At 44.1% G+C, this 27268-nt stretch overlaps 1 protein-coding gene across 5 annotated transcripts; it reads right to left on the bottom strand.

Annotated features, from left to right (window-relative positions):
• Positions 1–4575: 4575 nt before the first annotated feature.
• On the bottom strand, positions 4576–26669 carry GABPB2 (GA binding protein transcription factor subunit beta 2). Of its 5 annotated transcripts, none has more exons than XM_074265333.1 (9): positions 25744–26669; positions 23386–23525; positions 20947–21114; positions 20204–20398; positions 18974–19124; positions 12840–12953; positions 10756–10941; positions 8832–8971; positions 4576–8545 (listed from the first exon to the last, which is right to left on the bottom strand). In XM_074265333.1, the coding sequence occupies exons 2-9, from the start codon at positions 23491–23493 to the stop codon at positions 8213–8215; spliced, it is 1395 nt and encodes a 464-aa protein (XP_074121434.1). In that variant the 5' UTR covers positions 23494–23525; positions 25744–26669; the 3' UTR covers positions 4576–8212. The 5 variants fall into 5 exon arrangements, with proteins under 5 accessions (XP_074121434.1, XP_074121437.1, XP_074121436.1 ...); XM_074265336.1 differs by having other exon boundaries at positions 4576–8512; XM_074265335.1 differs by lacking the exon at positions 25744–26669 and adding an exon at positions 25084–25247.
• Positions 26670–27268: the final 599 nt, after the last annotated feature.

Raw genomic sequence — 27268 nt, 5'->3', positions numbered from 1 at the left:
CCGCCCCGCGGTTATAGCATTCAGGCAGGCCCCGCCCGGCCTTTCTCGAGACGGGACTGGCTGGCTACGCCGTCCGTTATCCGGAAGGGCCAATGGGAAAGACGGACCGTACGCCGCGCCTCTCGCTGAGACCTTTAAGCGCCGACTCCCTCCGCGTCTCTCGGGGATTCCACGTGGGGGTCTGTGCTCCGAGGCGCGGCGGAGGAGGCGTCTCTGGCGCCAGCCGCAGAGGGGAGGGAGTTCGCAGCTGCCGACCTACATACACCCCCTCCCGCCGCTCAGCCCGGCCCTTCAGGCACTGCTCACGACCCCGGCCCTTTTCTGGCCCCTGCACGGCCAGGCTTGGCTTTTTTCAACGCCCACCACCGCCCCTTAGCCCTGTCCAGCTGTGCGTCGTCCTAGCTTAAAATCTGGGTCTCCCCGCCCCCATTCCTGCCTGCTGTTGCAATGTGTCCTAGGCGTGCTCCCTCCCTTCATCCGCAAGATGAGTACGTGTTTTCTGGGGGACCTCGAAGGCCTCTTCCAGCTGCTAATGCGCAGCTCCATTCGGCCGGCCGGCCGCCGGGGCAGCCTGGCTTCGGCCTTTAAGTGCAGGAAGTTCCTTTACGGCTTTCACTTCCTCCCATCCCATCCCCCCCCCCCCCCCCCGGTCAGTTACCCGCCTTTGCACCGCTGCCTGATTCCAGCTGTTCAGTTTGACACGTTTATTATAAGCATCTTCTCTGTGCTGAGTGACTCTGGAGATACAGGAAAGATCACCCTTTTGCAACCCAAGTGCGGGGAGGAGAATCACTGCACTACGGCGGCTCGCGGTGCAGGCCAGAAGCGGACCAGCAAACCACGCGGAACTAAAAGAGGGGCATTTGTTTGCATCTCTTCTCCGTGTTTGGGGAGGAGGGGAGGAGGATGAAGCTCAGCTTCAGTGCGATAAATGCCTCGCAGGGATGGAAATCAAAAAGGAGAAACCGGGAGGGAAGATTCCGTTCTAGTTAGAAGCGGCTGCCGGCCGGCCAACAAATATTTATTTTATAAGTAAGCGCTTGCTATGTGCCAGACGCTGGACGCAAGGAAAGGCCAAGTCTGCTCCCGGACAGGGGCATCCCAAGGAGGGGGAGATCGGGAGGCTTCGCACAAATCCAAGACCTGAGGGGAGGGGGGAGACGCAAAAAGGCAGGGAGGCCCGAGAGGGTCCTTGACTAGGCCGGTGCCATCCGAGATCCGAGAGACTTAATGAAAGTCAAAATCACAAAATGTGGAAGTGAGAGGCCTAGTAAGGACCCAGGCTGAGATGTCCCAGAGGCAATGGGAGATAAGCCTGCGGCTCGGGAGAAACTAGAGCTTTGTTCTACCGATTGAGATTCATCTGCCTAAAGATGGTAATTGCACTCTCGGGAGCTGATGAAAGTAGTGAGATAGTATGGAGTGAAGGGTGCTCAGCCCGAGCCTGGGGCTAACACCCACCATTAGCGGGGCTTATTAATGAGGAGGAAGAGAGAGGACCAGAAGAGGGAGAAAGGAGGACCTTCCAAGGCAAATTCCTTGAGAGGAGGGATTCGCCCTTTTTATTCCTGTCCCCAGGGCTGGGCACGTGGCAGGCGCTGATTAATGAGTGCCTGTGGGTTGATTTAGGAGGGTTTCCAACCGAGCCTCCCATATTTTAGGAACTGATAAATATTGAAGAGAATGTCCTTACTAGGTATAGGAAATAACTCGTATCAAGTAAATGATTCAGGAAGCCCGAACAACTAGGTCTAGCTTTGCTGACAGAATGTGAGTGTGACCCAGACGCCCTTGGGGGAAGAGCTGACCAGTTCGAAGGGAAGGGGAAAGCTTGGGACAGACCAAAATCTCCAAGCCGAGGCTTCAACCCTGGTGGTCATTCTCAAACAAGGTCCAGAGTACCACTTACTGGGACCAAGGGGAAGGAAAGAAATCAGCGTTTATTAAGGACGGGCATTTTGCAGATAGTCCATTTGATCCTGAGAACACAGGAGAAAGGTGCTGTTAGTTAGTATTCCCATTTAAAAACTGAGGATGATAGACATTAAGTGATTTGCCCAGGATCACACAACTAGGAAATGTCTGAGGCCGGATTTGAATTCAGGTCATCCCCGATTCCAGGCCCAGAAGGCTGGGCCCTCTCTCGGTTGTCTGCAGGGGAAGAACAAGAACCCAACAGTTTATTTTCTCCCCTCCCCCATCCCAAAAGGAGCTCCTGACCTGAGTCACAGAATCATAGATTTAGAGCTGGAAAAGATTGGGATTTTACAGATTAAAAAAACAAGGCCCGGGAACTAAATGGATGGATCTAAGGTCATTCAGGATGGCAGATTCAGGATTTGAATCCACATCTTCCTATGTAAATGAAAAAATCATGGAAAAATCAGCTGGGATCATTGCAAGTTAAATGCGGGTCTTTTATCCTAAGGACACAGGATATACATGATACATTTAGTGTGACTTTGGGAAAGACATTTCACTTCTGGGCCTCAGTCTCCTAACCTGTAAGATGAGGCTGAAGTAAACGATGGCCCGATGAAAGACTAACAGAAAACTCATTTTGGATCTCAGAGCCTTATAAAACTTAACCGCTTATCATCCTTTAAGGGGCTTCTGCAATGAACAGCCATCAGTGAATTCATTTCATCAAGGTCCTATTTGTAGCTAATTGTGAAGAATAATCGCTTTCTAATTTAAAAACTGTCAGGGTGCAATTCACACATACTTTAAAAATTCACCTGATCTCAAATAAACTATTAGAAATGACAATAAAAGGGTAAACCTGACCTTGATTTAGAAATCAATGTTAATAGGCCGTCTTCCATTTGCAATTTAGATCTGGCCTTCAGAAAGTTCAGAAGCTGACAAAAAGCAGATTCCTCTTGCAAGGATTTCGAAGCTGGAATCCCAGAGGCACCTTCCAAGGTGGCGAAGAAAGCAGGGCCCTGGGGGGGAAGAGTCCATCACCTTGTGACAAACTCCGGGGAGTTAAACACAGAAGGTTCCACGTGGAAATCACAGCTTGGAAAAGCTGCTCTCCCTCTAAGGAGGCTCAGTCCTTAGGGGCTGAGCTACACTGTGGTAACTCGGATTAATGTCCCCCAGGCACCTCCTCATCCATCTTGGAACTCATCATTCCGTTTCTGCCCTCCAAAGATCAGAAGCCGGCCCTTTGAAACTCCTAGGACTCAGACAAGGAACAAAACCGAGCCATGCCATAAACAGGTAGTTTTGTTTAGTTTTAGTAGCCTCGGGAGTACCCAGACCCCTGTTCCCCGACCTGCATTTGGTTAACAGCCACCAGTTCTTGCAGCCTCTCGGCCCTAATTTTTCCTGGGATTGATGCCACCAATAAGATAAGATCTGCGAGTTTCCCACGTTTGCATTTTTTCCTGAATTAACCCAAGGCCAGGTGACCAAGCTCCTTTCTTCATAAAACCGGGGGAGTTTGTGGCACTAAGACAATCTTTTGAACCAGCTAGGAAGCAACCAGTCAAGCAGGCTAAAACTTTGAAAAGGGAAGTTTGGGCATCTAGTATTTCTCCATTTGCCCAATTCTCCCCAGTGTGGTCCTAGGATTCCGACCAGACTCCAACCTCAATGTCAGTAGCCCCATAGGTTGCTCTGGGAACTCCTTAGCCAACCCACCCTTTTATTTTTGGAACTTCAGTAACACATTCAAAATAGTCCCTATTCCTAGTTTTCCTTCCATTAAGAATTAGCGAAATTCTAACACTTCCACTATTCTTCTTCTTCCAGAAATGTTGCTTTAAGGAAAATATTTTTGTAGGGCTGGTGAGCACAACTTCTAGCCAAATCTACGAAGTCAAGCTCTGCTATTCCTAGAGCAGGTGCTCTAAACTTTTTTTTTTGCCTCCTAGATAGACCCTCCTTTCCCTTCCCATCTGGCGAAGTCCACGGATCCCTTCTCTGAATATTTTTAAATGCAAAAAATACGTAGAATTGCAAAGGAAACCAATTATAGTGAAATAATTTTTTTTTTTTCCATACAAGTTCACAAATTCCTTAAACTCTGCCCACAGGCCATTTGGCAGGGGTTAAGAATATCCTAATTCTATGCCCCCTAAACTCCTTTCCTTCCCCTTCAATCTTCACAAAGTACAGCCTCCCTGAGCCATCTAACGACCCCATTAGTGAGGAGCCACCCCGGCACAAATCTGTTTTCTTCCCTCCCCGGCTCTGGCATCTCTCTGCGTCCCTCAGCTATGGTCTCGCCCCACACAAGGGCGAGGCATTTCCTCCATCTCCCCTCCCTGGAGACTTGTTCTGGGGAAACGGTGGGGGTGGGGGTGGGTAAGGGGCCCCTCACGTAGCAGGAAGACCATACCTTGGAAGTTCAGAGTTGCCAGCCCATCCCCACATCAGTCTGTAGCGGTAGAGCAGGGTAAAACAGGTCAGAGAAAAAAAAGGAAAAGGGTGTGGGAGCAAGCTGAGGAAGCAGACTGATGAAACAAAGAAGGGATGAGCACTCCAACAGCCGAGTTCAAAGTTCCTATCAGACAGATTCTGCAGCATGGTGTGTACGGCCAGAGGCAGGAAGCATCAAGACATCCACTGAGACAGCAAAACTTTGGCATTTTATTAAGAAACATCTCTCCTTTATTTTGAAAATAATTGTACAAAATTGTAAATATATATATGATATATATCTGTATATGTATACATACAAACTCATAAAAATCAAACACTATTTCAATAACATCCTAAAAAGAAAAAGGAAATATTTAGGTTTTCCTAAAAGTGTCTTGTATATAAAGCTGTCAGACAACCTGACAAATTGAGGGCACTTGGGAGAAATGGTTTCTGTGCTGAGCGGTTTGAGGGGGAGGCACACTGGGGAATGGAGGCTAGAAGGCTGGTAAAGAAGGCAAAGCTGAGAGAAGGAGGGAGGTTCTGACAGCCTGGCTGCAGGGGGTGACCTCCAGAACCAGGCCAGGGTAGAAGGGATGGGGAGAGGAGCCTGGAGGGGCAGGACAGAGACAGGAACTCACACACAGAGGATGGAAATGACCAAGTAATCATGTTCCCCCGGGTGGAAAAAGCTCATTGTGGTTAATGCGATGGGGTCAGAGGTGGGGATGAGGTGGAGATCTGGGGCCTCAATTTCCTGATGCTGACACGACTGTTTGCTGGGACATGGGCTGTCAGCAGCACCTCCGGCCCCTTCGGCCCTGGAAAGCTCAAGGGTGCATTCAGACAATTCATCAAATAAATAGGAACCAAGGGTGACAGAAAGCAGCATGGAGGGCATTCAGTCCTGCCATTCGGCTCCCCCTAACTCCTGCCTCTGGCCTTTCAGGCAGGTGTGCACAGCTAGGAAAGAAAGCCCAAAGGCCTTGTCCAGAGAAATCACAGGGGCATGTCGGGGCGTCTGACCACAGAGTGCTGGGGAAGGGTGACAGGCACTCCCACCGTGGCCCCGAGGACCAAGAGCAGCGGCTCCCTCTTTTCTGGCTCTTCTCTGCCATCCAAAGCTCAGGCTGGGTGGCAGTCACAGCCAGGATTCCTGGGCCAGCCCAGGGAATCAGGGAGCTTTGCCCTCAAACAGAGCCTCACACCCACGGCCCGGCCTGCACTGGACACCTGCTCCACGAGGGAAGCAAGGCAAGACCCACCACTCTGTCCTCTCCCTCACCCTTTACAATGATCTGAGAAGAAAAACACTCCTTTCAGTTCCCTTAAGGCGTTCACTCAACATAATTTTCCTTAGAGCTGAACCCCGAGAAACCGAGAAGTGGAAAATGGGGCTGCGTGTATACATCCATGGCACACCCCCCCACATGTAAACACAAGGCACCAACGAAACATTCGGCTCACATGATCTACTCCCTACACAGAGATTCCTATGAAGAATTCAGTTCTTTCGAAGCAAAATAAAGAAAACAAGTCATTTCATCCATCACAGATTCCCGGCATTAGTGAATTGGGAGGAAGTGTGATTTAAAGCTGTGGTCAGAGGGGGTGGGGAGGTGAGACCCCAAAACAAACACAGATGTGTGGGCATCTGTATCTTAAATGAGGCCTTGTAACTGAGAAATCCCCACGGACAATGATGCAAAGGGACACAAATTCATGGCTCACCTTCCCTAAAGTTGAGAAGGAAGAATTCCTATTTGTTGCTTTTTGATGAAAGAATAAGACAAATCACCCTTAGACTGTTCTGGACAATAACACTGATGTTTCTGAGGCAGCTTTTATTTTAAGAGGCTCCCAAATTTCCTTCTCCTTAGCATGAATTCTCTAGGACCTGCCATCTACCCTGTGACTGTCCTGCCAATAAGCCCTCTCGGACCCTCTAAAGCCAGATCAACCAATGAAGGACTTCAGCAATTACCTACCCCAGCAAGTCCCAAAAAGACATACAGAATTTGGGGGATTACTCTCATTTAACATCAGCCAACCTCTGGTACCATCCTGTTTGAGCCACTGTCACATAACCAAAGACCAAGACCTCTCTACTCCATGGGAAAGAAGACGGCAGGTCTTTTCCACTAACGACACTTTAACATGTCCTTGGAACCACCCGAGGTTCCAGGGAAAGAAGTCAAGAGTAACTTGTATCCGAGGGAAGGACCGAGGGGGCTCTGGGGCATGGGAGCAAATGCACTTGTCAGACAAAGGAGAGCACCTGCAGCCCCAGAGCACGCCCAGAGGTCGGGGCCCTTTGGCCAAGAGCTTCTAGGGATTTAAAAAAAGGCGTCCAAAAAAAAAAAAAAAAAAAAGGCGTCCAAGTCACACATGAAGAGAGAACATAAAACAACCCCACCACACATCTCACCCTGGGTTCCCCACAGGGAAGCTGGGAATAGAAAAAACACCCCAAAGAAACCAAGAAATCAGTAGGAAGGTACGAGGGGCCACAAAGGCTTGGGGGGGCCTGAGGAAGCATTAGCTGAGTCCAAATCCACATACACAGAGCCAAATCTAATTGTTAAACTTGCTTTTGACTTATTTTCAGAACTAAGCCCCGATTCTGAAACTCTGGAAAACAGCATCAACCTCCTTGATTAATCAAGGTAAAAAGAGCCAAGTTAACTATCCAATTTCGTCTCCAAATTAAAAAATGCTTCCTCATGATCACTCCATATGACAACCACCCTAAGCGGCCTCCCAGTGTGCCGTGGCTCCCCTCTCCCTGGTTTCTTTCCCTGCTTTAGAACAAAAAGAAGAAAGGCTAGAGGGAGGATCTTTCCCCTGAAACACAACCCAGCCCACCCTGGCGGTCCCCTTCTCCATGCTCCTTTACAACCATTTTTTCCATCTCCATCCTGGCATACATGGAGAAGGAAGGAAACCCTCCTCAAGTGGCCCGAGGGCTTCTGTTCCTCTCGCAGCAATCTTGAGTCAAAGCTGACAACTCTGACCCAGTGGCAGGTTCACAGGCACCTGAGCCGCTCTCCTAAGTGCTTCCCTGAAGGCAGAGACAAAGGGAGAAGTAACGGGCAGGCCCAGAAGAACCCAAGGCGATGAGACGTGCTTGGCTCGGCCTCGGTGTGAGGGAGACGTACAGGTGAGTCGGAATGCAGAGGGCTTGGGGCGGACAGGGACAAACAGAAGCCAGACCTGAATCCACGGCCTTCAGAGACGGGGCTTCCCAGGCTCCCGTACCACATCTGCCACTCTGGACAACTCCCCAAGCAGGGATGCCAAAGACTTTATAAACAGGCCCCTCCGCTGTGACACAAAACAGCTTGAGTCTTGTCAGACAATTGCTGAAGAGTCGTCTTCAGTGCAGACAAGATCAGGACAGCTCTTCTGAAGGGGGGGTGCTCCCTTATCTCCCTCCAAATTTCATCTAGCAGACAGGAACCCGTCCTAAGTTCAAGGCAAATTTCAGGTGACATGCTGGTCATATGACTAAGGAGCCTGGGTATGCAAGAGGAACTATCATAACAAATATAAATTCTGGGGGTTTAAAAATAGGGATACATTTATAAAAGTAAACAAATCCCCCACACTTTTATGCTTGAAACAAATTACAAGAAATTTGGTCCCATTCTTTGGATCCAAGAAGACATTCTCCCATAATTTATGTTTTAATTTTCCAGTTGCATGAAGAAATCTCTAGAGCCCACAGGGCTGTGTCCTACTATTATTTTCTTTTTTAAAAATCCTCATTATTTCTTAATCTCTCTCCTTTTTTTTTTTTTAAAGGAAAAAAGGAAGGGGGATGTAGGTAGAAGCCTGAATGTTAGGATGCAACGGTTTCCATGGCAACATCAGTGTGAGGTTCCATGGTCCCCACTGACCCTAGAGCTTCCACCCCCCTCCCTTCCAGCTCTTCCTCAGTGACCACCAAGGCATCCACCTCAGCCACCTCCTCCACCAGCGTGATCTCGGTGCCGTCGGGCTGCTGCCGGGATATGGCCTCCAGCTTGAGACGATACTGCTCCGCCTCCTGCTCCTTCTTTAGCAGCTGGTGCCGGTATTCCTGGGCCCTGCGATTGGCCTCCTGGAGCTGCTGCTGCAGCAATTCTCTCTCTGCATCTTCCTGTAAAAGTCTGCCGGGATCAGGCTCGTCTCCCTGGGGAGAGGAAGATGCTTGGTCCTCCATCCCCAGCGGCCCCGGGAGCTCCTTTCTCCATCTCCCCGAGACTGGCCCCTCTTCTCAGCTCCTCCATCAGTCCTCACCCCATCCTGATCTTCCAGTCCTGTCTGCCTAACATCTGTCATGTATGGCCCTTCTCTATTCCCAACAGGGCCTCACCACCGTCTGGGATGACCCCTCGCCCTCCACCTGGCTGCCAACGTGGTCTCCCTAACACCGCAGGAACGCTCTGCCCCCTCGGCCCCTCGGCCAAGTCCCTTACCTGGCCTTCTTCCACAGGGTCGGTCACCTCTTCTGTCCTCGGTTTCTTGGCCGCTGGCAGCTCCCCGGCTGCTCCTTCCTCTTCTGTGTCCTCTTCAATAATGGTCTCCTCTGCAACCTGACCAGCAGGTACAGTTAGAACTACAAACCAAGGGACACCAAGGGAAGGAAGTAAATACACAAGAAAAAAATTACAGATCTTGCTTTTTGTGGGTTTGAGGATTCTCCACCCAAACAAATCAATACTGAAAAATTTAATTTGATGCCTTTTATTATATACACTGTTTGGGGAATCTAGATAGGACTGTGGAAACATTTTAAAGCTCTTAAGGGAGTAGTGATACATCGTCAAAATTACTAAAGCTGTAAAGACTGGAGCTGGGCAAGCTGTGTGGTGAACAACCAAGAATAAAGAGTTGGTTTTCCTTTCTGTATAGTATGGTGTAGGATTTTGGGAAATGGACTGGTATATGTACTAATGGGATTAACAGAGACAGAGTAAAATAGCAGGAGCAATCTAAAGAAGACCTAAAAGTAACCATTTACAATAGGATAAAACTTGATGAGATGGTACAGTTTATGAGAAAAATACTATAACCAATTTTTGCTTATCTGGATCAACAGAAGTAAAATGTGGTAAAGATCATCTAAAACAGATTTTTTTTTCCCTCCCTTTTTCTGAGGCTGGGGTTAAGTGACTTGCCCAGGGTCACAGCTAGGAAGTGTTAAGTGTCTGAGACCAAATTTGAACTCGGGTCCCCCTGAATTCAAGGCTGGTGCTCTATCCACTGCGCCCCCTAGCTGCCCTTCAGATTTTTTGTTTTTGACTTCTGGATTTCAGCTTCTAATTTACTTGTCTCATTAATTTTAATTAAGTTGACTATAACTAATTTGTATTCCTTGAATACATTTCAATTGACAATACATATCTAAGCCTTCTCCCAATCCCACTCCCACTGGAGATCAACCTAGGAACTTAAAATCTGCTGTAGGCAATCTATAAAGATACCATTCACAAAAGTAAATTGGATGGTATAGCAAGGGCAACCTTATCTCAATGCATTTTTCTGTTAAGAGTAAGCTAGTGATAGGGACAGGATCTAGACCTGTGATTTCAATCTAATAGGAAACTCTCTCTCCTAATTCAGGTTGGCACTTTCTGCAGTTTGCCCGAGAGAAGTGCGCAGAACCCTGAAAGGTTACATGAGTGGCCCTGGGGTCCCATAGCCACAGGTCTTTAGGGTGGACATGATCCTAGGGATTCCTGATTAAAGGCTAGTTCTCTAGCCACTCCACCAGGCTGCTATCAGAAGTAAGTAGATAAACTTCATTCCAACACTAGCCTGTTCAAAAAATAGACAAAAGTCCTGATGAATCTAGCCTCTTGTCCCAATTAATTTAGCTTTCATCCATTCAACAAATTCAGGGCTCTCAAACACACCAACTACACCCTGAAAAGAATCTGACAACATAAACTTGTATAGATGAGCTTGTCATCAATAATTTTCTAAACAGGCCTGAGAAGACCTGACGGTAAATAAAGTTTTTATTCCTTTTTTACATTTCTGTTCCCAAAAGAGATATAAATTCCTTTTTTTTTCAATGAATGGGAGGAAGGGAAAAGTCTCACATAGCATCATGCAAACAAGAAAGCATGGGATTCTGAACAGAAGTCATAGTTTTGCTCGACACCTGAATCATACCGGTAGAGAGAAAGGTGAGTATGCTGATTCTCTTCTCACCCCAAGACATTTTTAGAAAGAGTGAAGGAAGCTGAGACAGCCTGACGTTATTTTTATGCCAATCTTTGCAGCATCATGCAATCTCGACCAGTCCATACACATCCTAACTTTCTTTTTATATTCAAGAGAATTTAATTTCTGTTCTGTCTTCCAATGGATAACCTTCCGAATGGGGCAGCTCACCTTGCTGTCCATCTTGCATAGTCACAATGAATGGGTGGCCAATACCACCGGTGGGAATAGCAGTCTGGAGGTTACCCAGGGCAGCTCCATCTGTCACTATGGTGATGACCCTTTGGCCTCCACTCCCCACCACTTGCTGGATTGCTGAGTCAACAGAATTTGCCTCCATGATTTCTTCTGAATTGGCTAGAAATAAGAGAGTATAAGGGTTTTTTTTTTTTTTTCAATCTAGCACTTAAAAAAATATAGTTGAATGTCTTCTTGAAACAACAATATTCAAAAATCAGATGAAACCTGAAAATCCTGTTATAATGAACAATTTATGAGTGAGTCACAAGATTCTGGTGCCAGTAATGAGGAGAAAATAACGCTGGCTCACGCAACAATAACAACAAAAAAGCAACTCTGGAAAGAGGCACTTCTAAATGAACCCGACAAAATGCTCCTGCTGAAGGTAAGAAATAAAGAACCACACGTCCAAAGGTTTGCTCCTTTAACTTAAGCTGGTCTGATGACAAAGCTTTTCAATTTCCTCAGCTGTTGTCACTTTGTACACAGGACGCACTTTCCAGATGGAGGCTGCTGAATCAGGCACCTGTTACATACGAGGAATTAAGCCGGGACTAGGAACTTACAGGGAAAGTCCAGAATGCCATTCCCACCCTCAAGAAGCTTCTTGGAGTGTTCAGGGAGAACAGGAACGTATATGGCAGAAGACAGACTGAAAAGGGAAAGGTTCTTGGGAAGGGGGGGAATCAGAGGGAGGTCTAGCTGTGGCCCAAGTGCTGAAGACCCAGCCTCTGACAGGTGAGAGGAGGAGGGGCACGCTCCAGACGACCTGGGGGAGGGGGAAGAGTGCCCAGAGCGAGGAGATAAGTCCATGAAGTCCAGGGCGCAGCTTAGTTAGCAGCCCACAATATCTGGATTAAATATACTTGAGTACTTCCATAGGAGAATTAGAAGCTGGCACAAGCACAGGCCTCCTCCGGAGTCCCGAGGATTAGACAAGAGTCAGTTAAACAGTCTTCATAAAGTCCTGGTCTGATCACAGCCCTTTCCTATCTGACCCAGCTCTGCAGCCCCTCGTAATCACATCAGCACTACCTTTCCTGCCCAGTGCCCGCCATGAGCCGGCCACGCTGGGCCAATGAGCAGCTGCCCCTAAGCCTCGAGGCCCGCTTCCTGCAAGACTTCTATTGTGCCCGGAATGCAGCTCCACTTCATCCCTCAGCTCCCCAGCTCCCTCGGAGGATTCAGCCACGCGGCCTTCTCTCCCTTTGCCAGTGCTCTCCCTCCCAAACATCCCCACAATGATGTCTCTGCACACACATCACAGCTCTGGGGACAAGGGAAGCTTACTGAAGGTGGGGACTGACATTTGGTCCCCAAGCAGACCACCAGCAGAGCAGACTTAATGAAGTTTACCAAATGGTGACATTATCATCATCACTATTCAAGTGTTAGTGTTGGAGAGAAATCAGAACTATTTCTATGTGCAAATTATAAGGTTCCCTGGGGGTTGGGGGGATTCCTAAAATATTCCTGGATGACCTCCTCTCACCCTCCAAACTGTAGCTCTTTTCTTGTGGCCCAGGCTCAAAGGCTGGAAGGCTTTTGGGAAGTGCCCTCCCTCACTGCCATACAACCAGCAGAAGGAAAATCCCCAGACAAGCCGGAGCACACACGCCAAGGCAGAGACAGGCAATGTTCCTATCTATTTTGATACAAGACATCTCAGCCAGCAATTCAGACTAAGAGCATCAGAGTCAAAACATGCCATACAATCTCTCTCAAGATCATTTAATACAAATTAAAACACTTCATTCAATGTGAAGCGACTGGCGTCCCAGCTGACACACCAAGGTTGCAGAGGCACAGAGAAATGAGTCACATTCCTTGGGATTATTCAGCTGACTGATTACATCACTGAGCAACTTTCTTTTCTCTCTGATGTTCAATTAATAATTCACATTACCTTTTTTTGGAGCTGCCTCTAATTAAACATAATTCTTTTTCTTTTCATGCAAATTAGATCTGAAAAAATAAAAAGGAACTAGTCACTAGTCCTGTGTTCCCTCACTTACCTGGGGTTCTATGGGAGTTGGAAAGGGGCGCCGACGCCTCCGCCAGAGCGGCCAGGGTGGCCAGCACGGAGGTGGTGGAATTGGAGAACTGTACTGGTGAAGTGTGGGAATCACCTACGGAGGAGGAAAAGGCAGATGAGGTTGAGCAGAGCCAGGGTGCCTTGAGATGAACCTCCTTGACAATCAACACTAATGTACATCAGGTTTAAGTAAATTAATTTAAGGTCAAAAACAAATCTCTTCCCTAAAGTAAGAGTAAATTCACCAGCTGGGTACACGGGAGACGTTGAAGTGCCGTTTGGCTCCCCCACGTTGGTTCCTTCTGCGGCTGACGGGTCCAGGGCATTCCCCAGCTTCCAGGCTCTGGCAGCTGACAGGGCAGCTTCCTTTACCCCAAGCTGTCCCAGTGTCCTACTCAGACCTCTCACTCACATAGCATAACATATGAAAGAACATCAAATTTAGAAATAGAAGTTTTAACTAAATCTGCTTGTTACAAGATGGGTGATCCTGGACAAGTCATTGAACTTATCTATTCCCTTATTTATAAAATTCAAACTAGCTCATCACAAAAGGTCCCTCTGACAAGGCTTTGGAAATGAAAGCAGTCCTTACTAAACTATTATCACTACTACTGTTGCTCTTGCCCTTATCGGCAGGACAAGTGAGCAGGAAGGGCTAGTTGGGGAAGACCTCAACTCAATTATAGGGGAAACCAGAATCTTCACACACAAAAATCTGGATAGCTTTAAAGCTAGATCAACCTATACACTGTAATACAGGCAAATATATACTTGATGTTAACACCTGATTGTCTAGTCTAATGGTTTACTGGCTTAGTGCTTTAACTGTGACATATAACTTCCATGCAATTACTGAGAATTTCTTGGAAGGCAAGCTTATGTATGCACATATGTCTTCTTATAATTAACTGCAGCCCTAGTCTCTCAGTCAAGGGATTTATGATCTGTCACTCTTAAACTTAACACATTTCTGGAGGTGCATTTTTTTTATGACCCTTAAGTATCCTTTCATAATAAAGAACTCTTAATTTTCCCAAGTATGAGATTATTAATTTTGTGTGTGTGTGTGTGTGTGTGTGTGTGTGTGTGTGTGTGTGTGTGGCACTGGTTATCATGGCCCTCTATTCAACTTCTAATTAAAATATTTACCTTCTTCTGAAAATTATACAATTTGTTATTTTTTTTAATTAAAAATTTTATATAAACTATACCAAAGCAAATAAAAATTAACTGAGAAAAAAAATCTTGTGCAAGTTTTTCTAAAGAAAATCTCACTCTTATAAGAAAAAGAGATGTTAGGAAGGCTATGTATAGATAGACAGTTTTCAAAGGAAGAAAGCCAAGCAATTAAAAACCAAAAGGAAAGATGCTCCAAATCACTAATAATTACAGACAGGTACACTTATCAGTCTAGTGAAGCTAACAAAAGAAGAAATGACAGGCCTGCAGGACAGCTAGCACACGAGTAACTGCTGGTAGAGTTGTGAACCAATCTGAGATTGTCTGGAAAATAAGTGCAAACTATGTTTAAAACTATGGTTTAAAAATCACTAAACTGCATACATATCCTTTGATCCACCTATAACACTACAAGGTTTCTATCCTAAAGAGATCAAAGAAAGCAGAAAAGGTCTCACAGGAGCCCCAAACTGGAAAACAAAAAGGTGTCCTCCTATAGACAATGACTAAACAAATTATAGTGTGTGAATGGAAAAGCTTCCTTGTCAGAAGGAATGAAGACATTTACTGTTTCAAGGAAAACTGGGAAGACTTTTATACAGAGCAAAGTGAGCAAAACTAAGGACACAATTTAGATAATTGCTAAAATAAGTAAAATATCATAGAGAAAAACAACTTTGAAAGTCTTTAGTACTTTGATCAAGGTAATGCCAAACCACAAATCCTAAAGATTGAAGATGAAATAGGTCACTACCTCCTGCCAGAGAAGTGATGCAAAACAGACATATATAGAGTGCCCCAAAAGTTTTTTAGAGTAGTTCTGAATTTTATTAGCTCAAAAATAATAAGCTATTAACTGTCTTAAGACTTTGGGGACACCCTATATTTGAGATATGGTCAATAAGTCAAAGGAAATATACAAAATGTTCCATATGTACAAAAATATTTACAGCAGTTTTTGTTGTTTTGGCAAAGGAATGGAAACTAAGGGAATGCCCTTAAATTGGAGATGATTGGAAAATGATAATATAAAAGAAGCTAGGTGATACAACAGATAGATGATTGACTGATTTTTTGGAGTCAGAAGACCAGAGTTAAAATTTCACTTCAAAGCTTATAAAATATAATACCTTTAGTTTCCTCATCTATAAAAACTGGTGATAACACTTACCCTAAAAGGTTGTTATGAGGGCTAAAGGTAAATCAATGTGTGTAAAGTGCTCTTTAAACCTAAAGATCTATCTAAATGTTGGCTACTTCTATCATCATTATATGAATGCAATGTAATATTACTGAGCCATAAGAATGATGAAAGGAATCAATGATGAAATTTTTGGACTGAGCCAACATGGGAATCTGTTTGGCTGTGCCTATTTGTTACAAAGGTTTGGTTTATCTTTTATCTTTTCCCAATGGAATAAGATGGGGTTAGGCAGGAGAGGGAGGCGAAGGATAGGGCAGCAAAAAAGAAGGAAAAAGTAAAGTGGGTCATTCAAACATGAAGCATACAGGAGAGAATAGAAGGCCAGAAAGAATGACAGACAAGCAAGACTGTTTTGAAAGTCACATGTTGAATTTATTAGATATTTAAAAAGAAAGTACGTTGTACATTAAAAAATTCACAGTTTTGTGTATGATCCTCTTTTTCTGTTCTATTATGTGTCAGTTAAGTATTTAAGTACTTATTATATGCCCATCACATATATATATATAAACATTCATTTTATCCTGTGTTCCTTAAGCTTAAAAAATTTAAAAAAAAATTATTTTTAAAAAAATACATAATTGCTAGCATTTAACTACTGCTAAACTTAGGTTTGAAAAGCCCTTTATAAACAGCATCTTGTTTGATCTTCACAATATCCCTGAGAGGCTGTTTCTATGCCCATTTCACAGCTGAAGAAGGCAGAGGTTAGGAAGACAGGCTCTCATGACTAGTCAGTGTCTGAGGCAATATCTGAACTTGGGTCTTCCTGAGCCTGAGTCCAGCGCTCTGTGCACAGTACCCCAAATAAAAGAACCTGTTCAGGAAGTCAGGGGGCTGAAGTCCACAGAACTACCTGACCTCCCTCCTCTAAGGCACTCTCTTGGTTAGTCGCTGCCAGTCACAGCAAACCCCACTGTAACACCTCTGCTGAAGAAACAATTGAACTTTTATCTGTTAAGTTTCTTGTAAGAGTAGAATCCATGTGAAAAACCAGTTTGATGGAAGCAGTTCATTAAAAATATGCTTTGCTAGAGTACTTAGTATGAGCTTTTGGCTCACACAATCAATCACTCAAATTTCTTTCAATACAGAAATGAATTAACAAGACAGCGTCAATGTAATTATCTAAATGGTCTTCACACCACACAGATATTTTCTAAAATTGAGGGTTCTTCCCATATACACATACATGGTCTCTGACATTTAATACCAATTATAACTAATAAATACATCAAAAAAGCAAGTGATATCTCAGACCTCTCCCAGAAGCATTGGGATGTGGTAGATTTTTTTCCTCAACAGTATCCTTTCCTTGCTCCTAGAGGGCATAACCCAACATTTAAAAATATCATAAAATGTGCCAGGGAACAGATTATTTTGTTTATAACTTGAAACAGATGATCAAAGGCCCCAGGCCAGGATTAATTGGAGGCTTGGGATAAAGGAAACTAACTGTCACCAGCTAGCCAATCTCAATGTTAGTGATAATTAGAGCAGATCCTAACGTAATTACTGTAAATCCAAAGGCAATAAGCTGCCTCCATCTTAAGTCTGATGGAGTTAAGTGTTAGCTTGATGAAATATTATACCTTAACAGGCAACAGGGTTTTAAGCCACCTTCTGTTATCTACATTTATGGATGGCAACAGAAGCAAGGAAAAGTCAAAATACCAGAGTATCCAAAAATCATTGATATCAAGTTCTAGAATGTATTAAGTCAAAGAGAAGCAAATTTGTCTGTTGTCAATTTTTAAAACTGTACTTTTCCAGGATGTGACTGGTGCTTGGGGGAGACAGCTTGGAGGATACTAGGCAGTACAAGAACTAAAGTCTAGAATTTTTAAACTACTGCAAATACATTACATATAGATAACTGAAAGCTCTGGATTTTCAGGTTAGGATTTGAACCCTATAATCTCAAAACACCAAAATGATATAGTATAAACTGTTTCTTGGAAAAAAGAACACCTTGAAGTAATAAAACACTGAGAAATTAAAATGTCAAAGAGGAAAACATTTTTTTCTCTGAATTTCTCTATTTGTTTTCTTTCCTCCTTTCCTACATGTATTAAACATCCAGAAGATCAGCAAGCTATAAAGAAGTGCTGGTAAACCACTTCATAAGTAACAGACTACTTTAAGGACATCAGTTATGGATTGGCCTGAGAACCTAACATTTGCTACAACAAATAGCCATGAGGAGTGGAGTATTTGTCCAAAATACCACAAGCAATGTGATTCTGGCTCATGAGAATGGAGACCACAACTCTGTCTGCAGGCCAAGTCGGTTCAGCATTGGAAACATATCCACTCCTCAAATGCTGAAATAGAACTTTATTTAAAGAATATTTAAAGTCATGTCCTTGAGTATGGCCTATGAGCAGTGTTTTTGTATCTGTGCACCATTAAAAACAATTGTTTTTTAAATTATCTATCTGAAGCAAAAGGTGGCTCACGGCTTATAAAAGGGAAGAGCAATATTGTCCCCTAGTGGTTAAACCAGAGAAAACATTAAGAGGCAATTAAACCATAAAGAGAGAACAAGTTTTTCTTTAAATAGCAATCCTGTATTCTTTCTCTAATATTCAGAAAACCATACCAGAATTATGAATCTTCTCTTTAACTTTGAGTTAAAAAGTCAAATATCAAGTCAGATGAAGTTAATGGAAACCCAAACAAGAAGCTTCAAATTCCTCTACTTTAATACAAATATTTGTAAAATAAACCAACAAAAAAAACCTGATAAATAAACTTGCTAAAGCAGGTTTGCTAACACTATAGACTTCCTTCCTTCCTTTCTTTTTTTTGCCAAGGGAATTGGGTTAAGGATCACAAAACTATTAAGTGTTAAGTGTCTGAGGTCAAATTTGAACACTCTGCACTGTGCTGTCTGGCTGCCCCTCCTAACTTCATTTCTAAGCAGTTTGCAAGAACATACCCTTAATTTCTTCAGCAAAATAACTTAGGGTTACAACTGAATTTAAAATTTTTAATTAACTTCTCTTTTCCTATAATTGCTACACTTCCAGAACATGCATATTCAATTATTTTTCTGGTTAGAAACTGACAAATACTTCACTTTTATTTGGGAGATTAACATGGAGTTTTGTATTAAAGGCAGCTCTTCAGGAGCAAGCTTCATCTTCAATCAGAAAAAGTGCCCAGATATATTCACCGAATCATGTATTTAGAATTAGAAGTGACCATAAAGATCAAATAGTCTGATTATAAATAAGGTAACTGAGACCCAGAGAGGTTAAGTCAATTTCCTAGAGTCATGAAGGGAGTGAGTGACTCAGAGTGATTTGAACACAGATCTTGACACCTTTTATTCTCTATGCCATTTCCCCCTCCCAAAGAGAAATAAGGGTAGAAGCACAAAATACAACTTATTAAGAAGTCTCTTATTACTATTTATCCTATTTACAGAGAGAATGAAGTTGAAAATAACTTAAAACCCCTACTATGGGCTAGGCCTTGTGTTAAGCACTTGACAATATTCTCTCATCTGATCCTCACAACAACCCTGTGAGGTAGGTGCTGCTATTGTGCCCATTTTACAATGGAGGAAACCAAGGCAGGCAGGTGAGGTGACCTGGCCAATCCAGGCTCAGCTCGCAGTGCATTGTGGCGCCACCTTGTACTTCTCTAGCATAAAGGAAAACCTGCTAGCACCCTAAGGACTCTGGGTACGGAAATCAGGGCCCTTTGGGATGGCCCGTTACCTGTGCTGGTCTTGGTGTTGGCTGAAGAAACGAGGCTGGCGAGGTTGACTACTTCTCCTGACGTGAAGATGAAGGGCGCAGCCATCGTCACCGCGCCGGTCACCGGGCTGGCTCTCCCGGGGTTGGCGTTCACCTGGTTCTGCATTGCCTCCTGCCACACAAGGCACGACTTCAAAGTCAGAATGCTTATTATAGCCTTAGTTACACAGTAACTCAGCAGCTCCCTTGACAACGTTCCACCATCCAGAACCAGTTCCAGCACAAAATGTCCCCGGGAGTTCAGTGCTCAAATTAGGCTGCTGGGATTTTTTCTCAGACAAAAGACATCAAGTTACTTTTCCAGGGCTGTTTATGTTTTAGGAAAACAAAGAGATAGGCAAGCCACTTCAATTTTTTGTTTCTCACCTTCCCTAATAGAAGGGGGCCAAACTGGTTAATTCCTACCTATCTCTTCTGACCCACAATATACACGAATGGCGTGTTAATCTGCCTCCATATCGTCAGAGTTTGGAACATTGTGCTGAAGAAATGCACAAATATGCAGCAGCCCAAATAATGACTCTCACATTTGGAACATGACCTTTTGCAGTCTAGTTCCCATACAGTTGAAGCAAAGATGGCCTCCTTTCAAATTCTGTATCATCAGAAGCAGTTTTCCACAAACATGCTCAGGGCTAAAAAAAAAAGTCTCTGTTATATAAAGAAGTTTAAAAAGGGAACTGAGAGTTGAACAGGGCAATAAGTCTGTAGGGAACTACTTAGGGGAAAAACAGACAAAAAAGGAATAAAATGTTGCATCTATTTCTCATGTACAATCAATTCAATTACCTACATTACATTTTAAGTTTTAGCCTTCCTTATGATCACAAGCATGATTATGAGACAGCCTCCCTTACCAATTAATAGATATTCAGAAAACATGGAATGGCATTTATCTCAGCCAAAAATAACGGGACAGGTAAACTCTTGGAAGAAAATAACACAACAGATTATAAATGCAAATTAATTTTTTATTGCCCATACCATTATTCCCTTTGAAAAATAAAAACTGAATTGACTACAGAGCATGGTACACAGACCCTCCCCTCCACTGTTTTTAAAATATATATTTTTTAAAGTATTATTTTGAAAGGTTTGGGGAAATTCCATTTTGAATCCATTTTTATAATAAATTTCAACTTGTTTGACTAGAATCTAAGGAAATGAAAGTTAAATACAGTAGTCACATACCTGGAGAATAATAAGAATCTCTGGGTTGTTCTTCTCCAGAGCTATATCAAAGGCAGATTTATCAAATTTGCTAAAGGCATGGACATCAGCTCCATACTTAATCAGCAACTCTACCACATCACGATGATGGTGTTCTGTGGCCCAGTGCAAAGCAGTCATTTTCAACATGTCCTTGGCATTCACATCTGCACCATTCTGCCACAAAAAAATAAATTTCAACTAAGATGATAGATATATGGTAGGTATGAATTCCCATCACAAAATTTGAAGAATTACTGGAGAATTATACATATTCTACTTTGGATCATGCTTGAATACCATAGAAAGAAAACATCTCCAAATTCTCCTTCTCATAATGGTAATAAAAATGCTACACAAACTTTTTTCAAAAGGAAAGTATTAAGGAACTGTAACAGAAAAGGGAGCATTATTTCTCAGTAAAAAACAAAAACAAACAAACAAACAAAAAAAAACAAACATATTTGTCTCATTATATACAAAATGAAATGTAAATGTTTGAAAAACAACCAGGGACTGTTCATTCTTCTATATTTTAAGTGAGAGGAGCCTGACTCTTCCCACTCCTAACCTTGAGAAAGATCAATTCTGTCCTAGGAGCTTAGCTTTTCCACCCAATTCCCTCTTGCCCATTCAAAGCTCTCGAAGCCTCTGCAGGCCTGTCTACAACCTACATTAACAGTTCTTATTTGAATAGGAATCAATCCAACCATGTCTTGCTTTACCCGGACAAGAAGCTCCACGATGTGTGCATGTCCATCTGCTGCAGCCATGTGCAAGGGAGTTCTGTCTACCTTAGTCCTGGCATCTCTGCTAACCCCTGCTCTCAGGAGTACTTCTGCCGTGGAATAATGACCATACTGGGCTGCGAGGTGGAGAGGTGATGTTCCAAGCTGTGGAAAAATAATGCCCATTGAAGCCGTGCACATCCTGGACTTGACACTAGGGAGGACATATAAAGACAGGAATTGTGATCCCATCTAGGTCCCACTGAAACCATTAACCTGGAGGAGAAGTCAACACCAAAGACCTGGAAATGCCTTTCATCACTTTCAGCAAACCTGAACTGACATACTGACAGCTAATTACCTAAGTTTGTGGGTGAAATCGCAAAACTAGTTAGCCCTTTTCTGCAGAAGTAAAGAATTATGGGTATGGACATTGCAAATACTTTCAGACCTGACAGATGTGTTAAATTTGAACTGTTGGTTTTTTTCCCCCTTTTATTACTTGTTAATATCTTTCTTGGGAAACGGGATATATTCAAAAATAAAGGTGGTTATAACAAAAGAGATTGATCATTTAAAATGAATAAATAAATTTTAAAAACTGAATCATCACGTAGAATTAAAACAGGAAAAGTTTCCTAGATGTACTGACCCCATGCAGGATTGGAAAGCTGATGAGGAATATGAATTGGTAAAAGAAACATAGGAGAGAAATAGGGATTAGCAAATCATATGTCAAAGTCCTATTGTAGACCAAGACTCTGGGATTCTACAAATACATCTTAATAGAAATCACTTTGTTTAAAGTAGTGGATCTGTAGATGCAATACAAATATTTTGTATTGCAAAATAAGGTTGCAGAACTGGAAGTAAGGGCTGAAGTGCATAGTAGAATGGTGTTGGTGAGAACCTGTCAATGGCAAAAAACAACGATTTCTCATCCATGGCTTGATTTACCAATACTTGAATTATCAATACTCTGCTCTGAAATCTGAACAACGGCTGTTCCTCAAAGTCTAGTGCTCTTTATTTTAAGCTCCTTTTGCTCACTCTTAGTGTCTCACATTTTCATTTTCCTTGTGATATGCATAACTGGGCTTAATTTACATTGCTTTTTCCCAGATCTATTTACAGAAGCATTCATTTTGAAGGCTCTTCTTCCTCTCTCATGGAAGAGCAGCTGGTCCTAAGTGCATGAAATAATCTCCACAGAACAAGAGGAAGCTCCTTCACCCAAGCAGTTAAAAACCAGGGAAAGTCTTAGGAACCTCCAAGAATTAACATAATAACCTGGATCTCTTGCTGGCTTTTAAGTCTCTGGAAATGACATTTTTCTCTTTAATTGTTAGAAGACTGACAAAGGAAATTGAAAAGGACTAGAAAATTCTTGTCAATCAGAACACAATGGTGAAAAGGAAATCAAAACATTTACTGCTTTAAAAATTCATCCTCATTGTTCTGATTCTGTTGAATTTCAGGTAATTCCAGATGTTTCCAATCCAAGTATTGTTTTCAGTGATTTTGGTGCTTTGTCTGACTCTTCATGACCCATTTGGGGTTTTCTTGGAAAAAATTTACCATTTTCTTCTCCTGCTTATTTAACTGAGGAAACTGAGGCAAACAGGATTAAATGATTTGCCCAGGTCACACAGCTAGTAAATGCCTGAGGTCAAATTTGAACTCGGGTCCTCCTGACTCCAAGGCCCAATATTTTGTCCACCATGCCGTCTCACTGCCCTGCAAATATACTCAAATACACCCAGAAGACACACTGAAAAACATTCCGGAAACATACAAATCTCAACTATCACCAATACATTGATAAGATCGAATCTGAAAAAGTGGAGTACAAAATGGCACACTAATCATGTCTTCAGGTATAACAAAAGGCACAAAACCTGGAGAGGTGAGAAATAAAGCACCAAAAAAGGTCTCCAAGAAAGAACAGTCCACTGAAATCTTGCTTCATCCTCTCCAGGTCAGAGATGATCATTAACATCTTTGGGCTATATTTTGTCTCTGTACCCCTACGGGTAGTCTCAGAATTCAGCAATTCTCTAGAACAATACTCCACAGTCGTGTCCTGTTTTGATTCATGATGAAGGACTAATGAATAGAACAGGCAGGAGATAAAAGGTAGCAGATTTTGGCTGAACATAATAAGGTAAAGCTTCCTAATAACTAATGTTGTCCAAAAATAGAATGAAGATTCTTGGTGGGTAGTGAGTTCCTCAATCACTAGAGGTCTTAAAACACAGGCTGGAAGAAATCCAGCTCAAATCAGGAATGCTGTAGATTAAGGAGTGGATTCAAAAACTGCTGAGAGCTCATGAATCTTAGATTCATCCCCTTCTTTACTTCCCTTGATGGTAAACGCATGACTTGATGGTCTCTGCTTCAGGTAGCTTAGAAAGATGCTCTCTCCCCTAAACTTACCCAATCTGTAGTAAAAGGGGCGCCATTGGCCATCAAAGTCCTCACTTCATCATCTTGTCCTTTTCTTGCAGCTTCTAGCAACCTCTTCCCCAGGTCCACCAAAGACATCTTTATGCATAAGAATAAGTATTTTCAGGAAGCTGTAACCCCCAAAACAATAGTGTTAATGAATATGCTTTCCTCAGACTCTGGGCTGACCTATTAGCAGTTCACCTTCTGGTTTCTCTCTCATCTGACGTCTTAGTGTCTCACATTTTCCTTTTCCTTGGGAGATGTATAACTGAGCTTAACTCACATTGCTCTTTTTCAGATCTATTTACAGAAGCTAGGAAATGCATACATCCTAACCAACAATCCACTTTCAGCCCTAAAATAAAAATGCTCTGACAAACATAAAGCATTACAATGAAATGACCCCAAGTTCATTTTTCTTATTCTGCTTGTCAGTCAATAAAGCAGCATGCAACTGCTGTGAAATTAACTAACTCTGTGCCAAATTTCATTTCAAGAAACTCAAGTATTGTATAGGGTGTCCCAAAAGTCTTACTGCAGTTTTACGTTTTCATAGTTTAAAAACTGCCCCAATTCTTTTAGGACATTGTATAGTATATGATTTCCAGAGGACAGAAGAGAAGGCTTGGCTGCGTAAAAAACCTCTTACAAACCACTGTTTGATGAAATTAAGGAATTCATGTTAGAAACCAGTATTTTATAAACAGTGGTAGGACTTGGGATCAATGTGTAGCACAACCAAATAGTCTGCACAGGGTTCTAAATCAAACCAGTTAACACAGGTCCCTGTCCTCAAGCTAATTCCAGGGCACAGGGCCCCACAAGGAGAGACGAAAGTCAAGTAACTTTCCTGGCTGGATCCTAGGCCAAATGCTCTTACATTCCATGACTCAATTTCTCCATTTACATAAGATGACCGTGATCTCTATCTTCCAAGAATACTACAATTCTCAGGAGGGAATAAATAATAACAGCTTAAGTTTCCATCATGCTTGAGGACTAAAAAATTTTTTTCCTTAGAACGGTCTTCTTAAGTAGACTTTTTATAGACCAGAATCGTATGGCTGAGAGCGGCTAATCCGCACTGCCATAAGCAAATCGATCAACTAACAAGAGGAAGATACAGTGCTCTAACCCAAGTTGGCCAGATTTCAAATGTAGCCCTTTCCCCGCTCTGCCCCGTTGTCTCCCTAAAGGTTTTTGACTTTATATATCAAACGGCACAAAAGAGATTTTGCGTAGTGCTTCTGCTTCTAAAACCAGTTTTTTCTAGTTTACCAGTCAAGAACTCTGCTGATGCTGGCTCCCCGCAGAAGGGCATTTTCAAGAAAACCTATATATAAGATGCAAATTTTACACATCTTGATCACTCCTACAATAAATGCTCCCAAACAAGGAATGAATGAGCTAAGCAACAAAGTGCAGAAATACCAGTAAGGATGCTGAATTTCCTTAAAACAACCAAAAAAGATTTCGATTTTCTAGGGAACAATTACAGAAAGTAAACATAAATTCACAAATGTAGGCAGGCAGTGAGTTGGTCTCATCTCTCTGCCACATTTTTTTGTTTGAGCATGAGACAGTGCATGACTGGGGTTGGGGCAGCAGTTAAGACTGTTTCAATAATACATGTACACATAGGTAAATATACAGGACCCCCTGCCCATTCAGAATATGTATTCTTACAGCAGCAACTACTGAGCTTCCCTGAAGGCCCCATTCCTTCTCTGAATGCCAAGGCTTTGGGCCCGAAGTTCCCAAGCACTGCAGCCAGTGCTGATGCAGCCGCGGCCACGGGCGGGCTCGCGCGCTCCGCACAGACCCGTCTCTGCTTCCCTGAAGGAATGCGGCTCCATCCCCAGCCCTCCCCGGTCTAAAAGAAGGGGGCATGAAGACCGAAGGAGACAGCCCGAGGATTTATTTGCACCGAGGACTAGGCGGCGGCTGCACCACATGCACGCTTCCAGGGCGCCCGGGGAAGGAGGCCCTGGCGGGGAAGGGGCGCCGGACGGAGGCTGCCAAAGCCCCCGCGACCCCCACGTTCGCCACTTCCCGACGGGCCCGCTGGAGAAATGGGGCGCACACGTGGGGTCCCCTAGCGGCCTCGCCGGCGCCCCCCGTGGCCGTGCCTGGGCACCGGCCCCGGTGCTCCCCGCCCTCTCCCAGACCCCTCCCCTTCCTCCCGACTCCATCCCCTTCCTCCGGGCCCCTCCAGGGGTTACCCCCGCCGCTCCGACGCCCGGGGCCGCGAGGGGAACGGCGGGAGGGGACGCGCTCGCCCCCTCCGGAGATTGACGGCCCCCACCCCAGCCCACCCCTCTTCCCACCTCCTCCCCGGGGACTCACCGCTGCGTTAGGGGTGCCGCCGACCCTGCTCCCTCCGCTCCCGCCAGTTTGGTCCCTTTTTTTCCCCTGAGTAGGACGCCCGGTCGGCACTAGCCACTTTTTTCGGCTTTTTCATAAACGCATATTGGGGGGGGGGGCCTTTAACCCCCCCCTCGTGGAGAAATGGAGGTGACAAAATGGCGGACCCGGAAGTGCTGGGGCCGCAGAAGATCAACCCTAGCGGAGGAATCCGCTGTGGAAATCAATCAAAGCCATCTCTGTACCCGCTAAAGAGTAGGTGGTAGAGCCTTGGGGCCTAATTCTCCGAGTCCCGAGGCTCGCGGAAGGCTCTAAACCTCCCCCGGGGTCTGTGTGGAAGGGACTATTTTAGCGCCGCGGAATGTTACGTGGTTTTACGTACTACAAAGTCCCGGCAAAGGGAGGAGCCAAGGCTTTTTTTTCTTTTTTTTTTTTTTTTGGCGCCAAGAACTGGAAGAAATCGTGAGGAAAAATTCCTCCCGGGCTGCGGTCGCCTAGTGGGTGTTTCTGCCCCGGGCCTCTGACAGAACCGCGGTTCTCCAGACATCTCAGCCTCGGGACGGAATGGGGTGTGGACCGAAAGGTCGCTCTTGATGCTAGGGTCACGCTGTCGCGAACGTGGCCCTTGGAGGTCATTCCTTCTCCTTCCACTTAAAGCACGCAAGAGCGTGACAGTGGCCCGTGTGGAAATGGTGCGTTTTTCTAAAAAGAGGCATTATTAATCCCTTACTGTGTACCTGACACTGTGCTCCGCGCTGGGAAACTTCCATTCTAATGGGGGGGTGGGAGAAAACGGCACATAAAGGGGAACTGAAACGGGGGGAGGGGAGAAGCGGCCGGGAAATAAAGGAAAATTGAGAGACTGACCCCGGACAGACTCGATAAATCCTGACATCATCAAGTTTATTTGTCCGCCCGTTAATTTTTTTCTTTTCTCAAGATCCGTTTCTAGAGAAGTTACTTCAGTCTTCTTAAAAGTGCGGTTAAATGATTACAAGAGGTTGATTTCATCCACCCTCCAAGAAAGAGGCGCTGATATTGACGAAACATTTAACGATTATAGCTAGTTACGAGTCCCACAGCGTAGGTTTGAATGCCCGGGGGCGGGGACCTTTGGGTATTAAAAAAGATTTTGCATTTTTCCATTTCAAAGTGATTCTTAGAGTTCTAACGGCGTCCCAGGGGAACCTTTAGGGAATTTAATACATTGTGATTCAAATGCAAGAGTTAACATCTTGCTCTAAGCAAATTACAAATTTATAGGCCAGAGCGCGAATCCAACCCCTCTCCTTTCAAGTATCCCAGTAAACCTCCAAATCTCTAGATATTAACTTCTACTAACCGGCAATCCCGCCTCTAACAGAGGTACTAAAGAGGTGCCGAGTCAGGCACGTGGGACGGAAGGGGTCCGGCGAGAGCCTGAGGCGGGCGCCTCTCCAAAGCTTCCCTTATCTGCATCACACTAGATGATCTCCAACCTCTACAACTAATTAGAAGCCTTTGCCCC

This window comes from Sminthopsis crassicaudata, chromosome 4, assembly GCF_048593235.1.
Source record: "Sminthopsis crassicaudata isolate SCR6 chromosome 4, ASM4859323v1, whole genome shotgun sequence".
Lineage (NCBI taxonomy): Eukaryota > Metazoa > Chordata > Mammalia > Dasyuromorphia > Dasyuridae > Sminthopsis > Sminthopsis crassicaudata.
The sequence above is the reverse complement of the archived record's forward strand: the minus strand, read 5'-3'. Positions and strand labels throughout refer to the sequence as shown.